This window comes from Globicephala melas, chromosome 21, assembly GCF_963455315.2.
Source record: "Globicephala melas chromosome 21, mGloMel1.2, whole genome shotgun sequence".
Taxonomy (NCBI): domain Eukaryota; kingdom Metazoa; phylum Chordata; class Mammalia; order Artiodactyla; family Delphinidae; genus Globicephala; species Globicephala melas.
In genome coordinates, this window is record NC_083334.1 from 9,550,941 (window position 1) to 9,573,456 (window position 22,516).

General features: G+C 42.1%; 1 protein-coding gene across 2 annotated transcripts in view; it reads left to right on the forward strand.

Annotated features, from left to right (window-relative positions):
- The window catches only part of CSMD1 (CUB and Sushi multiple domains 1), a 1,753,128-nt gene that overhangs the window by 1,669,792 nt on the left and 60,820 nt on the right, over positions 1-22,516 (forward strand). For both annotated transcript variants that reach the window (XM_060291350.1, XM_060291351.1), the window contains exons 51-52: positions 16,791-16,985; positions 22,333-22,506. In XM_060291350.1, the coding sequence (XP_060147333.1) occupies positions 16,791-16,985; positions 22,333-22,506 (369 nt within the window). The remainder of the gene's footprint in view (positions 1-16,790; positions 16,986-22,332; positions 22,507-22,516) is intronic.

Genomic DNA, 22,516 nt, shown 5'->3' on the forward strand with positions numbered 1-22,516 from the left:
CGAGCTTCCTCTGCATCTCCCATCTCACTGTAAGTTCCGTGAGGTTCAAGGCAACGCCCAGTCTATTTTTTTATCACCCGTTCTGCATAACACACTGATGCTCAATAAATATATCACTGATTTGTGAAGTGGGGTGGGTTTTCTGGAATGCTATTTACAGTATGTAATAATATTCTTAAAAGGGTCAAAAGTTTGGGTTCATTCTCAGACTCGTCTTAAAAAATAATAATCAAGTCCATAACACAAAGCCAAAAAGAACGAAAGTTGACACACACACACGCACACGCACACGTGTACATGCCCACACACACAATTTATACCAAGAGTCTCATTGCTGCTCTACAAAACTGCCTCAAATTGGAAATAATCTAACTGCTTAGTTTCTAAACATTGAAAACTACATAGTATTTTTACATATACAATATTTTTGCTCTTAAGATATTTGCAAAATAGATCTCATGGGCTTCTATTATAATATTAATATATTGACGTTTTTGTGTATAGTGTTTTGGTCATGTTAAAATTATTTGAACATTTTAGGTATGAACATATAAATGTTTACAAAAACTAATCGACTTTCCTCCATACGTTTTATTTTCCTTGCCGTCATTTTAACCTGTTTTTTTCTTTTTTGCAAATAATTATTGCATTCCTGAGAGTCAGTAAGGCACTGTTGAGACAATCCCTACCCCTCAACTCCTGGCAACCACTAATCTTTTTACTGTCTCTATAGTTTTGCCTTTTCCAGACTGTCATATAGTTAGAATCACACAGTAGCCTTTTCGGATTGGCTTCTTTCACTTAGTAATATGCATTTAAGGTTTTGTCATGTCTTTTCATGGCCTGATAGCTCATTTCTTTTTAGCTGAATAATATTCCATTGTCAGATGAACCACCGTTTGTATCCATTTACTTGCTGAGTGACATCTTGGTTGCTTCTAAGTTTTGGCAATTATGAATAAAGCTGCTATAAACATCCGTGTATAGGTTTTTGTGGACATGAGTTTTCAAATCCTTTGGGTAAATACCAAGGAGCATGGTTGCTGGATTATATGATAAGAGTATGTTTAGTTTTGTGAGAAGCTGCCAAACTGACTTCCAAGGTGGCTGCACCATCCTGCATCCCCGCCAGCAGTGATGAGCGTTCCCGTTGCTCCGCACCCTCACCAGCATTTGCTGTTGTCAGTGCTCTGGGTTTTGGCCCTTCTAATAGGTGTGTAGTGGTATCTCCTTGTTTTAGTTTGCATTTCCCTAGTGACATTTGATGTGGAGCATCTTTTCATATGCTTATTTGCCATCTGGAGGCTGGTCTCCAGAATTCCAAAGCAGGTGGTTTACAGCGGCCAATAAGTGGATTGGCGTCATAGACATTCAACACAAGGGTTAACTACATGACAATTGTGAGAAAAAAGAAGCACAGCATAGCTTTTTAAGTCCTGATTTGAGGGTAGAGAAAGAGAGAAGCAGAGTTTCAGAGACAGGGAAGCAGACAACGTGTCTTGGATTCCACCAGTAAAGTGTGTGAGGGCTCTCCTCTGGGCACAGGGCAACCAGGGAGTTGCTCTTAGGGGGAGGCCTGCACACACCCTAACTCATCCCTGCTCTGCCAGGACATCCGCCTGCTCATCTGCACAGGGCCTTAGACAGATGGCCTGATGTAAACACTGTGGGGAGAGGTGACAGACACAGAGGAAGTAACGAGTGTGCCTGGACTGGGGTCAGTTTTTTTTTTTTTTTTTTGCGGTACGCGGGCCCCTCACTGTTGTGGCCTCTCCTGTTGCGGAGCACAGGCTCCGGACGCGCAGGCTCAGCGGCCATGGCTCACGGGCCCAGCCGCTCCGCGGCATGTGGGATCTTCCCAGACCGGGGCATGAACCCGTGTCCCCTGCATCGGCAGGTGGACTCTCAACCACTGCGCCACCAGGGAAGCCCCGGGTCAGTCTTTATGGAGGAGACGGCGCTGCCACAGAGACTGAGCTTGTTCTGGTGGGATGATAGCGATAATCAGAACCACCTTTCTGAACGGTAACTCTAAACATTTGTCTGTGTTACATCATTCAATGATAACAGTAGTCCTCTGGAGAAGGTATTGTTTTCTTCATCTTACTGACTTAATACAAAGTAAGTAACTGAGATATACAAAATTCACAATTTGCAACCAAATACATTTGATTGGTCATGTCATAAAAGCGTCTGGAGAAGTGTTTGGTTATAGTCGAAGGGCCCTGTTGGAGGTCCCCTGCTGCCACCGGTGAAGCTGTGCGGTGATCGTTTGGCTCGGTACTGATGCTTTGGGCGTCACAAAAGCACAGTGGTTGTGACGTTGCCAGGACCTGCCTAGGGATGCGCTGCGCTGTGGTGAGCCAAGGCTGTGCATTCCACTGGCCACAAAGAGGTAGTTTCAGGATTAAATAGATCTCATGGTAAGTGGGGTTAGTGTAAGGAGAGAATATACGAGAGTCCCCACAGTCCTGAGAGACGCCCAGAGATTGCGGCAAAAGAGAACACAGAAGAGAGAACAGGAGCAGAAGCCAGGCCGTGCGTCTGAGGATGCTCTGGGCTACCCACATGCAGGGGGGGATGGAGCTCAGGACAGCAGTCTGGACACTCCCTCAGCCCCTCCTCACTGTCTCTCCTCCTCCCGTCCCACATTTATTACATCGAGTCCCGTCACCTCCACCCAGGAAGCACATCTGCCCACTCAGGTCACTTCCGTGCACGCCAAGTCACCTCCACCCACACCCATGAAATGATCCCCACAATCTCCTCTCACAGCAGCCGACTCCTCTTTAAGCATATGAAAATCACAACATGACACTTCGCTGCCTAAATCCTCCCAAGAGTTCTCATGGTGATTAAGATAAAATTCGCAAACTCTTTATTTTGAACTCACTTCTCCAAAAGGCAGATATTATGGAGAACCTGGGAACGTGACCCAGCTGGTGGATGAGTCTGATGACTATTAGACGTTTAGGTGCTCACACCACGTGGATGGTAGCTCATGTAAGACTAGTCTTGGACCCCTATATCTTCCAGGCTGGATTCCCAAAGCCTTACACAAATTAACCCATTTAATCCTTATGAGGAATGCAGTTTTGGTATCACACATCACTTAGATGCAAACCAGGAGGAGATGGGTTAAGGTGGCCAGACTCACAGACAGAGTCGCCAAGTCAGGATTTGGTTCCAGGAAACCCGAGCAGAGAGCCCTGTTCCTGATCTCTGTGCTGTTCTGCCTCTTGGAATTGATTTCTCTCATGATTTGTCTTATATGTTATAAAACCGAGACCAGAGACAGAAAAAAAAGGTGCGTCTTTAATCTAGCATGTAATTCATTCCAAAAAGTATTCAGTAGCTGATGGTCGGGGAGGGAGTCGCCTTTTGTTTGAGGATCGTAGCAGAACCAAATGATTTCAAAGACAACGTATATTTATGTCTAAAATTTTCTGGAAAAATCAGGAATGAGAGGCCTTTGGCAGTTCAAAGGCAAATATTACATCAATTAAGAGAACTACTTCATGTTTAAATAAAGCATAATATTATAGCACGTAAGGTGGCTTAATTTATACATATATTTGATTTTTTTTCTGTTTTAAATGCACATCTAGATGTACAACAGCTTTAAAGTTATAGTGAAAAAAATTAAATAACACAATTGCTTTTTACATACAAATGAGGTTCCCAGGCTGAGAAATATATAGTATGTTCAGTTAAATGATTGTTAAATGGGAAAAATCAATTTGCATTTTAAAACCTTTTTTGATACTGACTGCTACCTGTTCAGTAGGACAGGAAAATATAACGTTTATAATAAAATGAGAAATCGACCTTAAATTTTCTGAGTATCATCTCAAACTTTCAAATATTTTCCCCATTGTTTATTAGACTTTATAAAAGGAAGAAATGGACAGTTCATTAAACTTCCCTGGTGTTCAAAGGCTGGAAAAATCCATTTAATTTTTTGAGGGGGAGTTGTTTTTTTCACTTAATTTAAATTAAAGAAATTGAGCCAAGTAAGCATAAAACTTTACCTCTGAGTCAAAAAATTTGGTTACTATTAACTTCTGAGATGTATATTTCCGAAAGGCCAATTCCTATGTTGGTATGACAGTTTCATAAGTTTCTTTACCAACTGAATAATATGTAGATCAGTACACTGAACCTCAAGAGATAAGAAACACTTCAGCTTTGATAAGTAGTAAATGGAAATGGTAAATAAACTTAGCTCATTTCACCCTCGGGTTTACTAAAATGAAGGTGGTAATAAATAACTGTTTCCGTTTGAATACGGTCCACAGTCGTACAAATCTCCAAGGCAGATGTGTGAGCCTCGTTTCTTTTCATTTTAATTATTTACTGAGACTGGATTTGGATCATTGAAGACATGAGCCATAATAGAGCCGTAATAAAGCAAGGGAGAGTTATTGGTACAAATGTCCCATGTCTACTAGTTGGACAAATGATGAGTAGATATGTATCACGTCCTCTGCATTCAGGAGAAAACAAAACCATTAAGATTACCTTCCAACAACAAACAAAATCAACATTGAAATCCCAATATGTAGAGGCCTTTTTCTTTTGCAGTTAAAGCTATTAGAGAAGCAAGTTTGTCGTTAATAATTTATTAAGGACCTACTATGCCCTGCGCTCCATGAGTACTTTTAAGTGATTAACTGCAATGTGTATACGTTTCAGGAAAGAAGGAGCAAGTTAAAATAATATGAAATAGCTTTATATAACCTGTAAATAGCCCAATCATAGAACATCTGAGATTACACATAAATTATCTGTCTATTTACACATATGTATGTCTGTACTCATCTACATGTAATATATTTATAGATATAATCATATACAATACACATGTACATGTGCATACATACATAAGTAAATTATACACATACATATTTTCATATGTGCTTGCATATATGTGTGTTTGTATTATAATATTATAAAAATGTTGGGGATATATATTTATCCCCTTAGTCCCTCAAAAAATAGCCTTACAGTACTTATGTTTCTTTATTAACTATTTCTATTTTCATGGTATAGTTCAGGTTATTCTTTTCATTTAACACCCGGACCAGAGTCATTTAATCATAAATCATATTGTTAAACCACAGTGTTATGAGACCAATTATGCACCAGCATTGTTGAGTTTCTCTCTGTGCCAGGCACTGTGCAGAGCGTTTCACATGGGTTCCATCTTTGAGTCCCTGTAACAAACTCGAAGCACTGTTACTATTGCCATCCCGTAGGTAGGAGCTACTGACCAGAGGCGTGAGTGACCACCCAGGGCTGCAGGGAGGCCCATGGCAGAGTCAGGCCCTCTGCCGCCGGCCCCGTGGCGCTTGACCACTGTGTCCTGCACGTGCAGCTGCTGTTAAGGGTCCTTCTTGCCTATACTGTGCATTGACAAGAGATTTCAGTTAAGATGTTAGCAAAGCTGATGAAGGAAGGCCAGGCCACCCCGATCTAAATGCATAGTCATCGTGCAAACTACAAATGCATTTCTGAAGGTATATAGTAAAGCTCAAAAATAAGTGTGAGATGTGAGACACTTACCTCTGTCTTCCAAGGCTGCGATCAGCTCTGAAAATACAGCCTAGACCAAAGAGTGGTTTAATTCCTCAGCCGGCAAGACGGGAGGGTGACCCAGGGGGAAGTGCCCCTCCGCGCCATCCAACCCTGTCCGCAGCCTGCCGAGATCTGCCCCTGTGCCGGGGAACGGAGCACCTCAGGGTCAGGTGTTCATGGATTCCGGGTGCCGCACGACCCCCACGAAGCGGTGAGTGGCTTGGTGAGCGCCGGCCGGGTCCACCTCCTGGCCGTCCGAGGCATCACTTTGCAGGGCGGGCTTGTGCTGCTCCCGCTTTCTGGGAGCATCAGATGGTGACAAACCTCACTGTCGTACGTCCTGTGGGGACAAAGTGTTTTAAGGCTGTAGATCACAATTGTGCAAACTTTTGACGTCTTTGGGGATTGTAGTGCTTTGGGGGAGTTAAGCTATTTAAAGGACCCAGAGTCTGTCATTTCAGATGTGTTTTTGGTTCATTATTTTCAGGGCCCACTATATAATCTTCCCATCTCTTTTATTTTATTTCACTTTCAAAGATTGAACACGAGTTCATCCAGCTTTCTGTATTTTAGTTAGAATTGTGAACTGAGGGCTCCCCTTGGCTGCCCGATAAATATGAGAAAGTAAAGTTTGAACAGAACACTTGAAGAACGGTAGATACAGGGTTTGTGGTACTGAGGTTCTCTGTGGCCGCTAAGCACAGGACTGCATGAGTTATCCCTCTCCACGTTTCATCTCTAACAAACAGAAGCTGCTCAAGGGTGGGCGTAACTTTGGTTCATGGTGGAACTTTATAAAGATTTGTGACTGAAAGGATGAATGAGTGAGTGAGACTCTCTGTGACGCGGTCTGACGTTATTTAACTTTCTCTCCCTCTTTTCCTTGTTTATTCTTCTGCCAAGCACCTGACAGCCGCTCAGTGCAGGGCCATGGCCTCTGGGGACAAGAGCTGCGTGGAGGCCCCTCCTCTTTAAGGCCCCTTGGAAGACCATTTATTACTAGTTTGAACGAAGACGTAATGAACTAAAGCTACTTGCAGTGAAGTTAGTTCCGAAAACGCCCCCAAGTCAGAAAGGCAAGATCACTGTGGGATTCCCTCTCTCATTCTCTTTCTACAGACACACAGACACTCGGATTGGAAGTACTGTTTTCATCCTTTCCAGGGCTTGGTTTAGACTCATTTTGTGTAATTATAAAATCAGCCGTATTATGTAATTTTAGAAATAGATTTCTTATGGAACCTAGATTATAGAATTTGCAAAAAAATTCTGAACAGTATTTGCCACTTAGTATCACTGAGTGGATGAGGTTACTTCAATGTGGGTCTTGTTGAAATGAGGTTTCACGGCTGGTGTTTGGGCTTCGTTCGCTATTTCAGTGTCCCGTGATGCGACTCTGATAGTGTATATTTATTGTCTGACCCCAGAAGCAAAATGACAAGGAGCCCAGGGCAGAAAAATATGTCCGATCTCATAAGGGCTTGGAAACGTCACAAGTGGAAAAGGTAGTCATCACAAGAATAAGCAGAAGTCTGGCAATCCCAGGATGCTGGGAAGATAAGTGTTATGAGAGTCTAGGTTCAGTCAAGAGTCTTGGAGGAGAAGGAACCAGGAGTTCTAAAGTCTCCTGACCTTTTAAGCCTGTGCCTCTGAAATGCTGATGTCTCTCAGGTGAGCCTGTAAGTTACACCCTAGAAGTTTACTTCAAAACTCTATCCGTCTACCTACTCTTATTCTAAATAACGCATAGCTAATCATGCTAATCATTTGGCTAAGCTCTGAGGTAAAAACATTCATTTAAAAAGAATGTTTACCTTTAAGAATTCCAGGATCTCAACCCAGCCCTTGTGGAAGCATTTCCTCACAGGGAATGCTTGTTGAAGTTAGACGGCATGGAATGCATTGAAGTCAGCACGGTGCGCTGGGTTTCCCCGCTTTATGCTCCTTATTTACCGAAGCCAAAGCAGCTTGTTCTTCCGCTTCCCATGCACCAGAACTAAGACTAGCTGTGCCCTTCCCCAGCCAGTGATGCAGACGTTAATGGCACACTGAAAGCTGCGCTAGGTTGTGAATGCAAGTAGCTCTGAGGCTGGCTGAATCATTTTACTCCAATGGCGTCGGCTCATAATTTTATCAATCTAATTAAATGTGCTTGAACTAAACGGTAATAAAAAGCACTTACCCACATTGAGTGTGATGGGGGAATAGCTGCATTGCAAAGAAAAGACAGTTGCATCCCTGCATCTTGGGGCTGATTAGAATATCACAGAGATTTATGAGCAGTATCTGTCATTTATGAGAGGGAGGCCAAAGGGCTTTATTTATGCTGGCAATGCTGTCATTGTCTGAATATCTTATACAAAACAACCGTTAGCCTGTCTGGTTTGCTACTGACAGGATGACTAATAAATCAGGATCGCTCACGGTAAAATGAAAAGCCAACCTCTCTCAAGTAAAATGTGAAATATTTTGTGTTGTCTTTGAAACATTCACAAGATAGAGAAACTGCATCCTTTCTGCAAAGAAACTTTATTGTCTGTGCTTTCAGTAAGTCTGATCTGAGGAGGAGTATTTAGGGATTTTTAATACAAAACTGTGTCGTCACCCGAGTCAGCCCTTAGTTCTGTTAACCATGCGACTTGGGAATGGTCATCCGCACATCTTCTCTTGAATTTTTTGAAATAGAAGAAAATTATTCCATTAGAGTTGTGTTTTTTTTAAGGTGATAGAAGATAATCTATATTTCTGTTTTAAAAAGTTAGGAATATGAGGTAAACTGGCAGACGGAGCAGTCTGTCGACTCAGCTGAACCTGCTTGTTATGGAGAACATTTAATTTCACTACACTGGACCCTGCGATAGATTCACTTACAACTGTCACAAGTACTGGTTTATAACATTTATGTAAGCAAAACGCTTTCTTTTGCTACATTTTCCAGATGGACCGGTATTTTAAAACGTTCTTTAAAAATTCTCATTACTTATATATTGGTGTGCCCAGAGTTCTCACTGCTTTCATTGGTGCCAGTTGTTTTAGTCATGTACAGAATAAGTGCGGTTGTCAAGCTGTGGAGGAAATGGCAGCCTCAGAGATGCACAGGTCGGGGTTCTTACCGTGGGGGGGGCCCAGCTTACTGGCTGCTCCATGAAATACAAGTAACAGGACCGCCCATGCCCTCTCTCCCCGTATTGTTGTGAAGGTCACTCAGTGTAAAATTATATATACATTTATATAGACAATGTGAAAAGGGTGTTTTTTTAATTAATTTATTTATTTTTATAAATTTATTTATTTATTTTTGTCTGCATTGGGTCTTTGTTGCTGCACGCGGGCTTTCTCTAGTTGTGGCGAGCGGGGGCTGCTCTTCGTTGCGGTGCACGGGCTTCTCATTGCGGTGGCTGGTCTTGTTGTGGAGCACGGGCTCTAGGCACGCAGGCTTCAGTAGTTGTGGCACGCAGGCTCAGTAGTTGTGGCTCGTGGGCTCTAGAGCGCAGGCTCAGTAGTTGTGGCTCACGGGCTTAGTTGCTCTGTGGCATGTGGCATCTTCCCGGACCAGGGATCGAATACATGTCCCTGGCATTGGCAGGCGGATTCTTAACCCCTGCGCCACCAGGGAAGTCCCAGGGTGTTTATTTTTGAAAACACTAAACAAATACAAGCCGGTGGAAGCAGCAGTACTAGTAGCCACCCGTGACTTCAGGCAACTGGGCAGGTGCACAGGGAAAACCCTGAATTCTAGTGTGAGAGGTTTTTGTTAGGAAGAATGAAGTGTTTTCTCTAAACTGTCAGCGCAGTGGCGTGCAGGCTGCTTTGCTGCCTCTGACGGCAGCTTTGCTGCCTCTGCCTTTGTGAGTCCTGAGGGAGGCGCACACGGTCACTGCGGCTGCGTCTGAGGGGCAGGGCCGGCCCTGGACAGAGCAAGAGCCCTGCAGACGCAGATTCCAGGGCCCTGCCCCCTCCCTGGTGGCCCCCGCGCATTCCCGTCTTCCTCCAGTGATGACCCCCTTGAATCTCTGCTCTGGTTCTCGCTCAGCCTCATGTAGTCTATCATTCCACTCATTTTTCAGATTTGCCTTATTCTGTTATGTCTGATGTCATGAAATGAAAACGTCTCTATCAAGTAAAATATTCAGTTCTATGTACACACTCATTGCAGCTCCCTAAGTGTGGTATATACCTGCTTTCCTCCTGTAGCCTGGGTTTTTGTTCTCTTTTCTTTTTTTTTCCCCTCAAAGTATTGATGTTGTGGGAAGAAATTTTAAAAAATAAGAATCCAACAGAAGCACTCCAGTTTTCCTAAATAATCCCCTGTTAAACTTGTATGCACTGATTTATATAATCTTTTATATTTATGTGTTGTATTTATACAATAATATGGATACATACATACATAATTTGTATATGTGTATATGTGTGTATGTTTATATATGTGTGTGTATGTACATAGGTGTGTGATGTGTGTGTGTACATATATTTTTGTGTCACAAGGCAGCAGATTCTTTCACTGGCACTTAGTTTAACTGTTTCAAGTTTTGTTCTGAAAAAATTTTTTTTCAACTTTCACTTTTTTCCAGCCTATTTTTTAAAATTTATTTTTTTATTTTTAAAATGTATTATTCTCTCTTGAAATACAATGCTCTCAGTGGTCATCAGGCCATCACTTGATTGGTTTTGCTCTGGCCATTAATAATGTGTAGAAAACCTGGAAACTACAGAGAAGAGTAAAAGAAGAAGAAGGCATCTGTACTCTCACTGGCCACAGACACCCCATCGACCCTCCTCACATGCATCCCTCTTGGGGTTTTTTCACCACTGAGGTCTGAAGCCCACGTTCCAGGGAATCCCGGGATTGTGTCCTTGTGTGTGTGTGTGGGGGGGGAGAGGTCCTGGTGCATGTACCATGCTTTCTCCCGCTCACATACATGCACAGCAGAAGCCACAGTCCTCTGGGCTCATACGGGGCTTCTCCCTCAGAGCATCCTTTCAGAGAAAGCCTTCACTGTGAGCATGTTGAGTCTCTCATTGATCCAATCGAGAACGATTTGCTGTAACATATGACTTAAGATTGAGTATGTGTCATACTGGGGGAAGGAAGGGTGCTCCCCCGAAAGAGAGCTGGGTGCAGGAAGCAGGGGGCAGCCGGCAGTGCACCTGGTGGAACAGGTGTGGTGGGGAGAGTCACAGCAGTTGTGTCTTGGCAGGTGGCAGAGGCTGGACTCTCCAGAGCCTTGTCTACAGTGACCTCAAACTGGGGAAGCGTAACCCTAAGGTATGCAAGTTGTTTCCAGGATCTGTCAGAGGGGAAAGTGAAAGGAGACCTATTTCCAAACCCGAAACCTCCATATTCACTCTTCCTTCAGATCCAGCTGCCCGAGCAGACTCTCCAGCACAGGGCGTGCCTCCTCTCAATCCTTCTCAAACTTCTTCACAGAGAGAGGCCTGACTCACACACAGCGCATTTCCACAGCACACCTGATACCCTGGTTTTATTATACAGGCACAGGCTTTAAAATGGGGTGGTGTTGGTCCAAGGGAAGACAGACCAATGGCAGAGAACACAGAGCCCAGGACCATATTGGTTGATATTTCGGCAAAGGTGACGCTGCAGCCCAATGAGGGAAAAGACAGAGATCTTTTCAGTAAATGGCTCAACTGGATATTCATATGGGAAAGTGAATCTGGATCCCCGCCCCACAGCATAGACAAAATCAAGGCAAGATGATTATAGGCTAAAGGTGAAAGGTGGGACATAAAGCTTCTATGAAAATACAGCTTCCCCTTTTCCACCAGCCCACCTGCATGAGCCTGGGTCAGGTAAAGACTTTGCAAGCTCACAAAAAAACCTGATAACAAAGGAAAAAGTAGATATATTGGACTGCATTAAGTTTCAGTACCGTTATTCTTCAAAACATATGTTTGAGAGCCTGATAAAGGCAAACTTAAAAAGGGTAAAGATATTTGAAGAATGTGTATCAAACAAAGATTGTGTAAAGAGTTCCAGTGAGAAAAATGCAGAATATCAAATAGATGCCACTACATCCCACATCAGAATGTATAACTTTATAGAATAAAAGGACAGGAGACCTGGCATCAACAGAAATGTTAAGTCACTGGAACTCTTAATACATTGCTGGTAAAGGTGGTAAGTTGACACATTCTCTTTGGGAAAACGTTTGGTAGCGTGTCCTAAAGCTGAAAATATCTTATGAGCCAGTAGTCCCTCCCTAGAAATATACCTACAGGTTTGCGTAAGGATATTCACCTAAGGACATGCTCAAAGCTGCAGTTTGTAAAAGCCAAAAATGTGAGACAACCCCAATGGCCATCAGTAAGGAATGGATACGTTGATCGTATATATTTATACAATGGAGCACATGTAGAGATACAAATAAGCACTCTAGCTCCATGGCTTAACATGGGTTAATTTCAAAAGTATAATACTGACGTCAGAAGTAAAAGAGCACGTGGCTCCACTCACATGGGGTTAAAACAGGTCCCACCATCTACAGTGTGTAGATGGTCACTAATGTCATTAGAAGTTGGTCCACCATCTACAGTGTGTAGATGGTCACTAATGTCATTAGAAGTTGGTTCACCATCTACAGTGTGTAGATGGTCACTAATGTCATTAGAAGTTGGTCCACCATCTACAGTGTGTAGATGGTCACTAATGTCATTAGAAGTTGGTCCACCATCTACAGTGTGTAGATGGTCACTAATGTCATTAGAAGTTGGTTCACATTCTTTCTCCCCCTGAGTGAAGTGTGCATGCTGGGCAGGGGGGGTGTGCCTGGTGGCGAGAGTGTGTGTGCAGTTCTAGTTCTCGATGTGGTTGCTGGTCAGGTGGGGGTGTGTTTATTACATAAAAGTGTACTTAACTGTATAATAGCAATTTGTGCACTTTCTATTTACATGTTTCAATACAAATTTACCTGAATATCTAAAAAAAAGGAAGAAACCAACAACACCAACAAAACCAGAAAACAAAATAAATAACACAAAACCCTCCAGAGCACCAAATTGAGGAAAGAGTCCCAAGCGCTGGTGCAGATGTAGACAAAGCCAGTGGCTTTCTGTTTACAGGTCTAGTGGATTCTAACTCCTCGTTTCCAGGACAATTTAAACAGTTTCTATCAAACGATTTTTGATAGTGGTGATATTTGGTGTATAACTAAGTATGAGTGAGAGATATCGCTGTAACAAAACAATTTCCCTTACCATTTCCTTGTTTACGTTAAACTTTCTTAACATAAATCAAATACCTGTAATAAAAATCTATAAAAAGTAAAAATTAGTAATAAAATCAATACCAAACCTAGTGTCTTTCTAATAATCAGTAATGCATGAACAGTAAAAAGGCCTTATCTATGTCATTCATTAACTGGTGTATTCCCAAAGAAATGCTACTTTTTGTGCTTAAAATAGATGAAAAATTATTGTATTGTTAATCAATCATACATTGATAATAAAATGACAGTACAATTTGCTATTGATAAATATAATAGGATTATTCATAAAGGAGTTTAAACATAAAACATATTAGAATAAGTTTCTGTGGGAATTCTAGAATGGACAGTTCAAGGAGAACACAGAATAGAACCAATTTTAGCAGTAGTCATGTATTTCTATTGAATCAATATTCAGAAGTATAATATCAAATAATATCAAATGTGGTATTATTCTCTTGGATCTGAGTAAAAGTGATGTTTTTCTTTAAGGTATAAATATTTACCATACTTTGCATATCATACTATCAATTTATCTGAGCTTCTGAGGGAAACTTTTGGGTTTTTAATGAAGAAGTGGAGTGAGATTAATATCTTTATGAAATTCCTTTAAGGACATGCAGGTGGAGTTAAGAGCTCGACTTGCAGGTGGGGGGAGGCAGTGGCTGGAGGAGTTGGGGGGTGAGGGAGCACAGTGACTCGGGGTTGGGGGGTGAGCACATGAGAACAGTTTTCAGGTTCTGACTTGGGGGGCTGGACTGTCCCCCAGAATGCAGTCAGGAGATCATGTAGGCATGTGGGGCGTGCAGAATGTTCTGGGTCTCTTCCCCCTACACAAAGCCCCTAGAGCTGGTACAAGGAAGACTATGGCTTCCTTGTTCCCGGGGCCAAGCAACAAAGCGCATTCTCTGTGGCAGCTTGATCGGCAGGACACAGCAGGGCTGATCCTTTTATGGGGACTGTTTGCCTTGTTCTTTTATGAGTGCAGACCTGCATGTAGTAAAACTCACCAAGTGGGGATCTACTGACCACAGTTTGGAGGGATTGGTCTTCTCCTGTCATCTTGGTTCACATAACTTGCATTTTACCACCCAAATAAACATCATAGGTCATTCAAACTCAGACATTTCTGTATGGTCTCCCCCTTGGGGCAGCTTTGAAAATATCAAATAAAATCACATCTGCAGAAATTTCTGGAAAGCTCCACCCTTCCCCTCTCTTCCTTTAGTAGGCCAAGGTAGACTTTAGATAAATATTTATTCCAGTTCTCATTTTTCTTTTTACTCTCAATTTCTACCCATATGCTTTTATTGCCTCAGTTTCTTTGTGTTTTTTGTTGCTGTTGCTGTTGTGTTTTGTTTTTGCTGCCATAGCACTTTTTTTGGGGGGGGCATGTTTCTCTTCAAAGCACACACACAGACTAGAATGTCACCAGCACCTACTTTGTCAGACATTATTCTCAAAAAAAAAAAAACTGTAAAAAGACATAATGTTTACAATAAAAGAACTTAGAGCCTAGCAGGGAGACAGAGATGCAAGCAAACAATTAAACCAGAATCAGATAATTAAAAGGAAACCAAATTCTATTTTCATAAAGAAAGAGGTGAGGACACGGGGAGGGGGCAGGGTAAGCTGGGACGAAGTGAGAGAGTGGCATGGACGTATATACACTACCAAATGTAAAATAGCTAGCTAGTGGGAAGCAGCCGCATAGCACAGGGAGATCAGCTCGGTGCTTTGTGACCACCTAGAGGGGTGGGAGAGGGAGGGTGGGAGGGAGACGCAAGAGGAAGGAGATACGGGGATGTATGTATATGTATAGCCGATTCACTTTGTTGTACAGCAGAAACGAACACACCATTGTAAAGCAATTATACTCCAATAAAGATGTTAAATTTTTTTTTTTTTTTTTTGTGGTACGCGGGCTTCTCATTGTTGTGGCCTCTCCCGTTGCGGAGCACAGGCTCCGGACGCGCAGGCTCAGCGCGGCATGTGGGATCTTCCTGGACCGGGGCACGAACCCGTGACCCCTGCATTGGCAGGCGGACTCTCAACCACTGCGCCACCAGGGAAGCCCTCCCCCACCCCAAATTTTTTAAATAAAATAAAGAAAGAGGTAATCACGCAGAATTTGGAAACCACTGCTGTGGATGATATTAGCGGAAGAAAACTTCTGATTCCACTGTGTAAGCCAACATTGAAACCTTCTTGGCAGAAACAGAGTTTATAAAAGATAGTTCAGTGATTAAAAACCATCAAGTTAATTCTAGAAACACAGCTTTGAAGAAATGGATTTTATTTGAAAATTTAAATTAGATTTTTAAAAATTTATTTATTATTATTTTTGGCTGCGTTGGGTCTTCGTTGCTGCATGCGGGCTTTCTCTAGTTGCGGCGAGCAGGGGCTACTCTTCGTTGCGGTGCGTGGGCTTCTCGTTGCAGTGGCTTCTCTTGTTGCGGAGCACGGGCTGTAGGCGTGCGGGCTTCAGTAGTTGTGGCTCGTGGGCTCTAGGCGCATGGGCTCAGTAGTTGTGGCGCACGGGCTTAGTTGCTCCGCGGCATGTGGGATCTTCCCGGACCGGGGCTCGAAGCTGTGTCCCCTGCATTGATTGGCAGGCGGATTCTTAACCACTGCACCACCAGAGAAGTCCCAGATTTTATTTGAAATATGCAGCAGGATTGAAATTGAGTTATGAATTTGTCAGTTTAAAGACATTAAAGTCTTTTCAGAAATGGCAATCATGCCTGAAATTCTAAAGGTAATCTGGTTAGAAAAAAAAATTATTTATATCACTAGGTAAAACACTTGACTATCCATATAAATTTTGGATAATTGTTTTACCTAAAAAATACATGAGAACTAGATCTAAGGATTATTTTTAAATTAGAAAATTCTTTTCACATTTTAAACCTTGTTGATATTATTATTGCAATAATACCAAAAAGGCCTATTTTTTCTGTTTATTTGCACATAGTAATGGTAAAATTACCAAGAGAAGATTAAATGGGATTTTTGTAACATTTTGGATATGTCTGATTCAATTATAATGAACTTGCATAGAATTTATAAGTAAAATGTATTTATTAATATTATTCTGAAAAAAAAAAGTGGTCTCTTTAGCTAATTCTTCCAGGATCAATAAATTAATCAATCTGGTCAACTTTGTGGGTAGCTGACTGTGAAGGTTATTAGCTGATGTAGCTTCATATTTAGGGAAGTAGAGTTCTAGTTCCTAACATTGTAAAATGAATTTTAAATATTATTGTACTCTTCAGAAAATATATAAACTCACATATATCAAACCTTGCATATATTTTCAGCATTGTCATAAATTACTTAAATCCACTCCGGTAGTATTGTACTACGGCTACTGCTATTACTACTGTTATTAAAAGTGTTGCTACTGCTCTTTATTAAGTAGCTACTGTAATTCTAGTTCACCTCCTAAGGACATGAATAGATTCTCTCCTTTAAGATTCGTTAACCACTTTTCTGTATAGTATTAGTGTGTGTGCATGTGGATTTTGTGTGCCAGTAAATCCAGTAATAGAGCGTATTACGTAGGGAGGAAGGGAATGAGGGCATCTGATTTTCTTGGTCTAAGCTGGTTTTCAGTTACTCAATTACCATTTCAAGTTTCTCAGAGGATAGAGACAAATTAGAAGTAAGATTTTTCTATTCATGCCTACATTTACCTGATGATCATTTTCAATGAACCTCGAGACTTTGTGGAAGTGATTTATCCCTTTACATGTAATCCCACTGCAAGATTTCCAGTGCACTTGCCATGAGGCTGTGGAATGCATTTTGCATATGGGATCGTTTTTGTGTGGCTATGTGGGTAGTAGAGAAAACAGCAAATAACAGGTGATGGCATCTCTTCTGTACAGCACGGTGAGTTTCATACAGGAGGCCTTTACCATGGAAAGCAGGCCTGGTCTGACCCCTTGAGAACAAAGTGATGATGTTAAGTGTGTTTCTTTCCAGCGGTCACTTGCCCTGGCATTGAAGCCCAGCTCTCAGAACATGTCACCTGGAGACTGGTGTCAGGATCCCTGAATGAGTATGGAGCCCAGGTGGTGCTGAGCTGCAGCCCCGGGTATTACCTGGAGGGCCAGAGGCTGGTGCAGTGCCACGCCAACGGCACGTGGAGCATAGGGGCGGAGAGGCCGAGATGCAGAGGTGAGTAACAGGTGTGCTCCTGACCTCGAGGCCATCCTGAATCACTGACAGCGATGACATCCACCTTTTAAGGGACTGTAATCTATTGTCCTATAGATAAACAGTGTAACCCGGTGGCATTTCTTTTCATTACAACAATGAACGTGTATATATATATATTTTTTTCGGTACGCGGGCCTCTCACTGTTGTGGCCTCTGCCGTTGCGGAGCACAGGCTCCAGACACGCAGGCTCAGCGGCTATGGCTCACGGGCCTAGCCGCTCCACGGCATGTGGGATCTTCCCGGACCGGGGCATGAACCCGTGTCCCCTGCATCGGCAGGCGGACTCCCAACCACTGCGCCACCAGGGAAGCCCATGAACGTGTATTTTTGTCTGACGTACTTAAATATATGACCGCTGCATTAAGTGTTAAATGCTGTCTTTTTCTTGTTGACAATCATATTTTACAAATGTTGAAATATTAGAATACTCGATATTTCAAATCAGCTCAAAAACAAATCCAGGCCTGTATTTTAAAAGATCAATCTTATTCCATGCACTAACTATTCAGACCTTTTAATTAGGATCTTGGGAATGCGTGTATTTATGCTAAGGATATTGTGTTCTCAAATAATGACTGTCTTGAAAAGGGAGATTATTATTCTCGTAGGTACAAGATAAGCAGTTAAGCCTCTGAGTGGGTTTCATAATAAATATGAATAAATAGAAAAATGTAACGATATTAGCATTGTTCAGAGCACTGTTTGATTCAGACATATTTAATATACAATCTTTAGTGGGACTGTTCACAGGAAATTATCATGCACAAAAACAAGCAGTTAGACTAGTGTCATATTTATAAAATACACAGCTTAGTAAGAAAAAACCAGAAGAAAAATGGAAAAAGGACAAAAGAAATAATGCTTCACTGTCTGTGATAATCATTCTAATTCCACTTTTAATGGAACAAACGGTAATGCAGCTCCCACTAAAGCTCTTCACCAGCATCACAAAGGCGAATCAGGAAGGGTCAGGACCTCTGCGAGCTCATAATCCAAGTGGGCAGCACCCCCAGGCCCTGGACAGCTCTGCCTGAAGCTTATTTATTAATGGTTCCCAAATCATTCCCCAAAGTGTCCTGGTTTGACTGTTGTCTGGTCACTGAATTGGTACTGAATTTCTCCATGTTAGAGTCTGAATTAGTGAGCTCGCTCCTTCCCACATCTGTCCCCACCAGGAAGCTCAAGATGTGACTTGGAGACTCAGTCCTTCAGTGCATAAGGAGCACATTTTTGTGAGCCCAATCTGCCACTCTGTGGTGGCTTTTTCACAGAATAAACACCAGGTCTACATTTTATTGGAACTGAACCAATAGAATCTTCAAATGTATTGTCATCCAAATCATTGTTACAGCTAAGGAGCTGTATTTTTATTTATTTTGTTGTTTGCCTATGTTTTATCTAAGAATGGCCCAGTCCACAGGATCTCCTGGATCTAACTGTTTGGGTTACCTACCTGCTTAGGGGCTGGAAATGTTAGGAGCTCCCACTCTGCTTGTCCAGTTAGCTCCAGATGAAGAGATGACCTTTGACCACCTTCTAAGCGTATCCATAACAACTATGAAGTCAGCTGGGATAGTCGCCACTTCTTGAAGAGTTTGTGTTATTCTGACTCTAGGATATTCCACCATGTCCATAGACAGAGCCCAGGTATCCAGGGGTGAAGAGGACAGGAGACCTTAGTCTCACTTTGAAACTGTTAGCTCGGCAGTCACCCATCTTTGAGGAGGAATGACTATCAATGGTTATCCCTCAAGAAACAAGAAAGCAAAATTAAAATTCCATGTCTGGGGATGCCCATATAACCCCCCAACACGAGGACTGTGTAAAAGCTGGAGCCTGTTGCAATTTTCTTGTTATGTGTATTTATTTTTTGACTTACTGCTTTAAAAATTAAGGAAAATGTTTATCACAGAAATTCATGAATCCAAAAGAAATCATCTTTGCATTTAAAATGTTATACACACGGACCTAGAGAGCCACATTGGAATTTTGCTGTATTATAGATATCCAAAGAACATTGTCTGACTTCTGACCTGTACCTCTTTTCTAACTGCTTAGTTCAGAGTTCTCTTAAGTTAGACCTGGGTCAAGCTGTGGAGCCGGCAGGCTGGTCTTTGATTGCCTTCTCTTTGTATTGATAACTGGGGCTCTGCCTGGGTGGATCATACAGTATCGTGGGAGTATTTATCCTTCAGCCTGCACATTTCATCTGTACCATAGGAGACCCCAGAGTGGACATTCTTATTCCATTCTGTGTTGGTGTGGACACTGGTCATCACTTAGAATGACCTAAATGTGAATTTTCTTGAAAATATACTCACAAGTAAGTGTATTAAATAACTCATGTGACACTGACTACCCCAGGGACAATGATTTCACATGGACATTTTCACTTTGAGTGAGGCCTTCTTTCTGGCTTGATCCATGTACCTTGGCACTCTCTCTCGGCCTACTAATCCAATTCCAGATTCTGGTCTACATGGCATGCCTTCACATACTTAAAAATAGCTATCAAATGTCCTCTGAACCTTTTCTTCACGATTGGCAGCACTGCCCCATTCACATGTGTGTCATGTCATGTATTCGCTGCTCCTGTCTAACTGCATATTCACAAGGTTTTTTCCAGGGAGAACATGTTTGAAATTACCTACTCTTGACCTTATTTATTTGTCACATTCACAAATAATATCTGTATTGCTGACAATAACATCCATAATCCTGTTGACTTCACAGGTTTGAGAAATGAACTGTCTCAATATGATTTCTTTTTCAAAGTAGAGGATTTCAACATGACTATAACTGTAGAATTGAAGGAAAGAGGCTTTTCAGGGGGGTGAAGCAAAGCTTAGAATCCACAATAATAATGAGAAAATACTACAGTATCAACAGTAAATTGGGCAGAGCTGGGGGCACTCTGAGTGTCTTCAGCTGAGCATCCTCTGCCCAAGACACACATCCTCTGTGCAAGACACACTGAGAATTCAGAGGAGACAGTTGACTGTGCGTATGAATATATATTTAACAGAAGAGAAAACAGCAAACTTACTGACTTTATTCTTGAAAACTTGATGGGAGAAAAGAACACGGAAATAAAGCTTTCCCTTGGATGTTTGACACAGGTTTTTGTTTGTTTGTTTTTTAGGGGAGAGGGGTTTTCCCTTTCAATTAGGGGAGCTTTTCAGATGGGTGCTGCCTACCTCATTAACATGTTGGGTTTACTGCCAATCAAATCTCTACGACCGAGACCCCATTATCCAGCTGCTGAAAAGCTAATATTTGTTCCATTAGTTCTTCTTTATAGTCTAGTGAACCTTAGTAGCGGACAAGCCTAAAATAGTTCCGTCACCAGGATATTTTGAACAGAGGCTAAAAGAATAGAAGAGAGTCAGCCTTTCTGCTAGTCCACCATTAACGGTGTGTCAAGACTTCTGAGAGGAGGTGTGCTCAGACCTCACTGCTATTTCGCACTTCCTACTAAAAGCTGAGGTTTCAAAACACGGTCCAATGATCCTGAATGGCTACAAGTGGATCTTTAAATATCATAGCTCAGGGTGAAGTTCATACTATGTTTGAGAAGAGGCTTAATGAAAAGTTCATAACTAATTGTAAAAAAAGCTAAATCCGACTCAAATCCATTGACATTTGGTAGAGCAAACATGTTAGCAGTATCACTAAATGCATAAGATATGACCCTGTAAGAGTTTAACAATCCTGCGAACTAAGAACTCCTCATGGTTCCCTCAACAACAATAATGTTCTGATCATGACATACGCTAGAGCTGAACTTCCCAAATTTTTGGTGAGCAGTGCCCCTAGAACGCACATTTCCTGGCTGTGTCTGTCTGTCCGTCTGAAATGGAACCAGGATTACGTGTCTTGGAGTAAAATCAGCTTAATTCAAAAGACTGGTCTAAATGATAAAATTTTCTTCACTTGAATTACCAGTAAAGGTCTTCAGACTTTGGATTCAGTTCCCTGAATAGGTCCTGAGATGGGCTTCACTGTTAGCGAACCGGGACCCAGCCCTGGTCAGGTGCAAGGCATTGCTTTAGGTGCTCCCACAGTCCTGTCTTTGAATCCGCTGCACAGCCCTACCTGGCAGGTGCTGGTATTAACCTTTAGGAGATGAACCAGGAGGACTGGGAGACTTACAGAAGGTGGCCGGCGCCACCGAGCTAGGAACTGGCAGAGCTGAGCAGAACCTGGCTGGGTAGCCTGAAGCCAGGATCTGTGTTCTTAATCATGACTTTGCACTGCCTCCTATCAGTTTACTGTTAATAAGGGCTCAGTAATTTTTAGCTACATGGCAGCTTTGCCCTAAGCCCTTTACACATAAGAACTCACTCAGTACATCAGGAAGTCTGTATCACTCTTCTTAGAAGAGCTTTTCAAACACTTCCATTCTCACCTGTTAAAACACATTTCAGCCTCTGATGAACAGCTGGCCTTGATGACTTTATGATTTCCTCCTCCCCTGAGATTCTACTGATTTCTTTGTGCTCAAACTTGTGGATTTGGAGAGTGCAGGGAGTCAGGTGGCATAACAAGTATCTATAATGAAAGCGACCATTGCATTCATCTCCCCAACTGGAGTTATCGTGTGGGTGTAAGTGGTCACGGTCAGTAATGCTGAACACACGTGTGAACTGGGTACCTACATCTATAATCACTTAAGGTCTAGATTTTATTTTTTTTTAATTTTCAGAAAGTTTGCACATGTCCTATATAGTCAGCATTTTTATGGAGTTCATGATCCCAACAACTTATGCAAGTAAACGAAAGAAAACATGAACTCAATCCTTCTGCTGCAGTGGGCATCCCGGGTTTAATTCCTCACTGCTGATGACTTTGTACCAGCTGATGACTTTGGGAAAGACCACCCACATTTCTTAATTCCTGCTACACACACATAGGTGTCTGGTAACTATGATGTGATTCTTGTGATTGGTGTAGACCGAAAAGAGGACAGAAAGCCAACTCATTTGACTGATTTGCTTGTGTGTGAATATGTTTGTATACTGTGTGTTTACTCAAGAAAAGTTTAGCTACCTGTGAGGATGAAAAAAATAGCAGTGGGTAAAGGAAGGGATGTTTTGGATTCCACCCTAAACTTTCAAGCTTTCATTTCAAGGATATAAGAGAAGAAAAATTAAGCTTCCTAGGTGGTGTGTCTGTCTCACCCTTAGGTGACACCCCTGCCCGTGTTCTTAATGAAAATGAAGACTGAAGATTTTGTCGTTTTTAAACAAAAGAGCAGTCTGCAGACCTGACATAATATTCACTCTGTTTTTGTTTTCCTTCTAGTGATCTCGTGTGGAAGCCTGTCCTTTCCCCCCAATGGGAACAAGATTGGAACAATGACAGTGTATGGTGCCACAGCCATATTCACGTGTAACACAGGCTACACACTTGTGGGTTCTCACGTCAGAGAATGCTTGGCCAATGGGCTCTGGAGCGGCCCCGAGACTCGCTGTCTGGGTAAATTAAT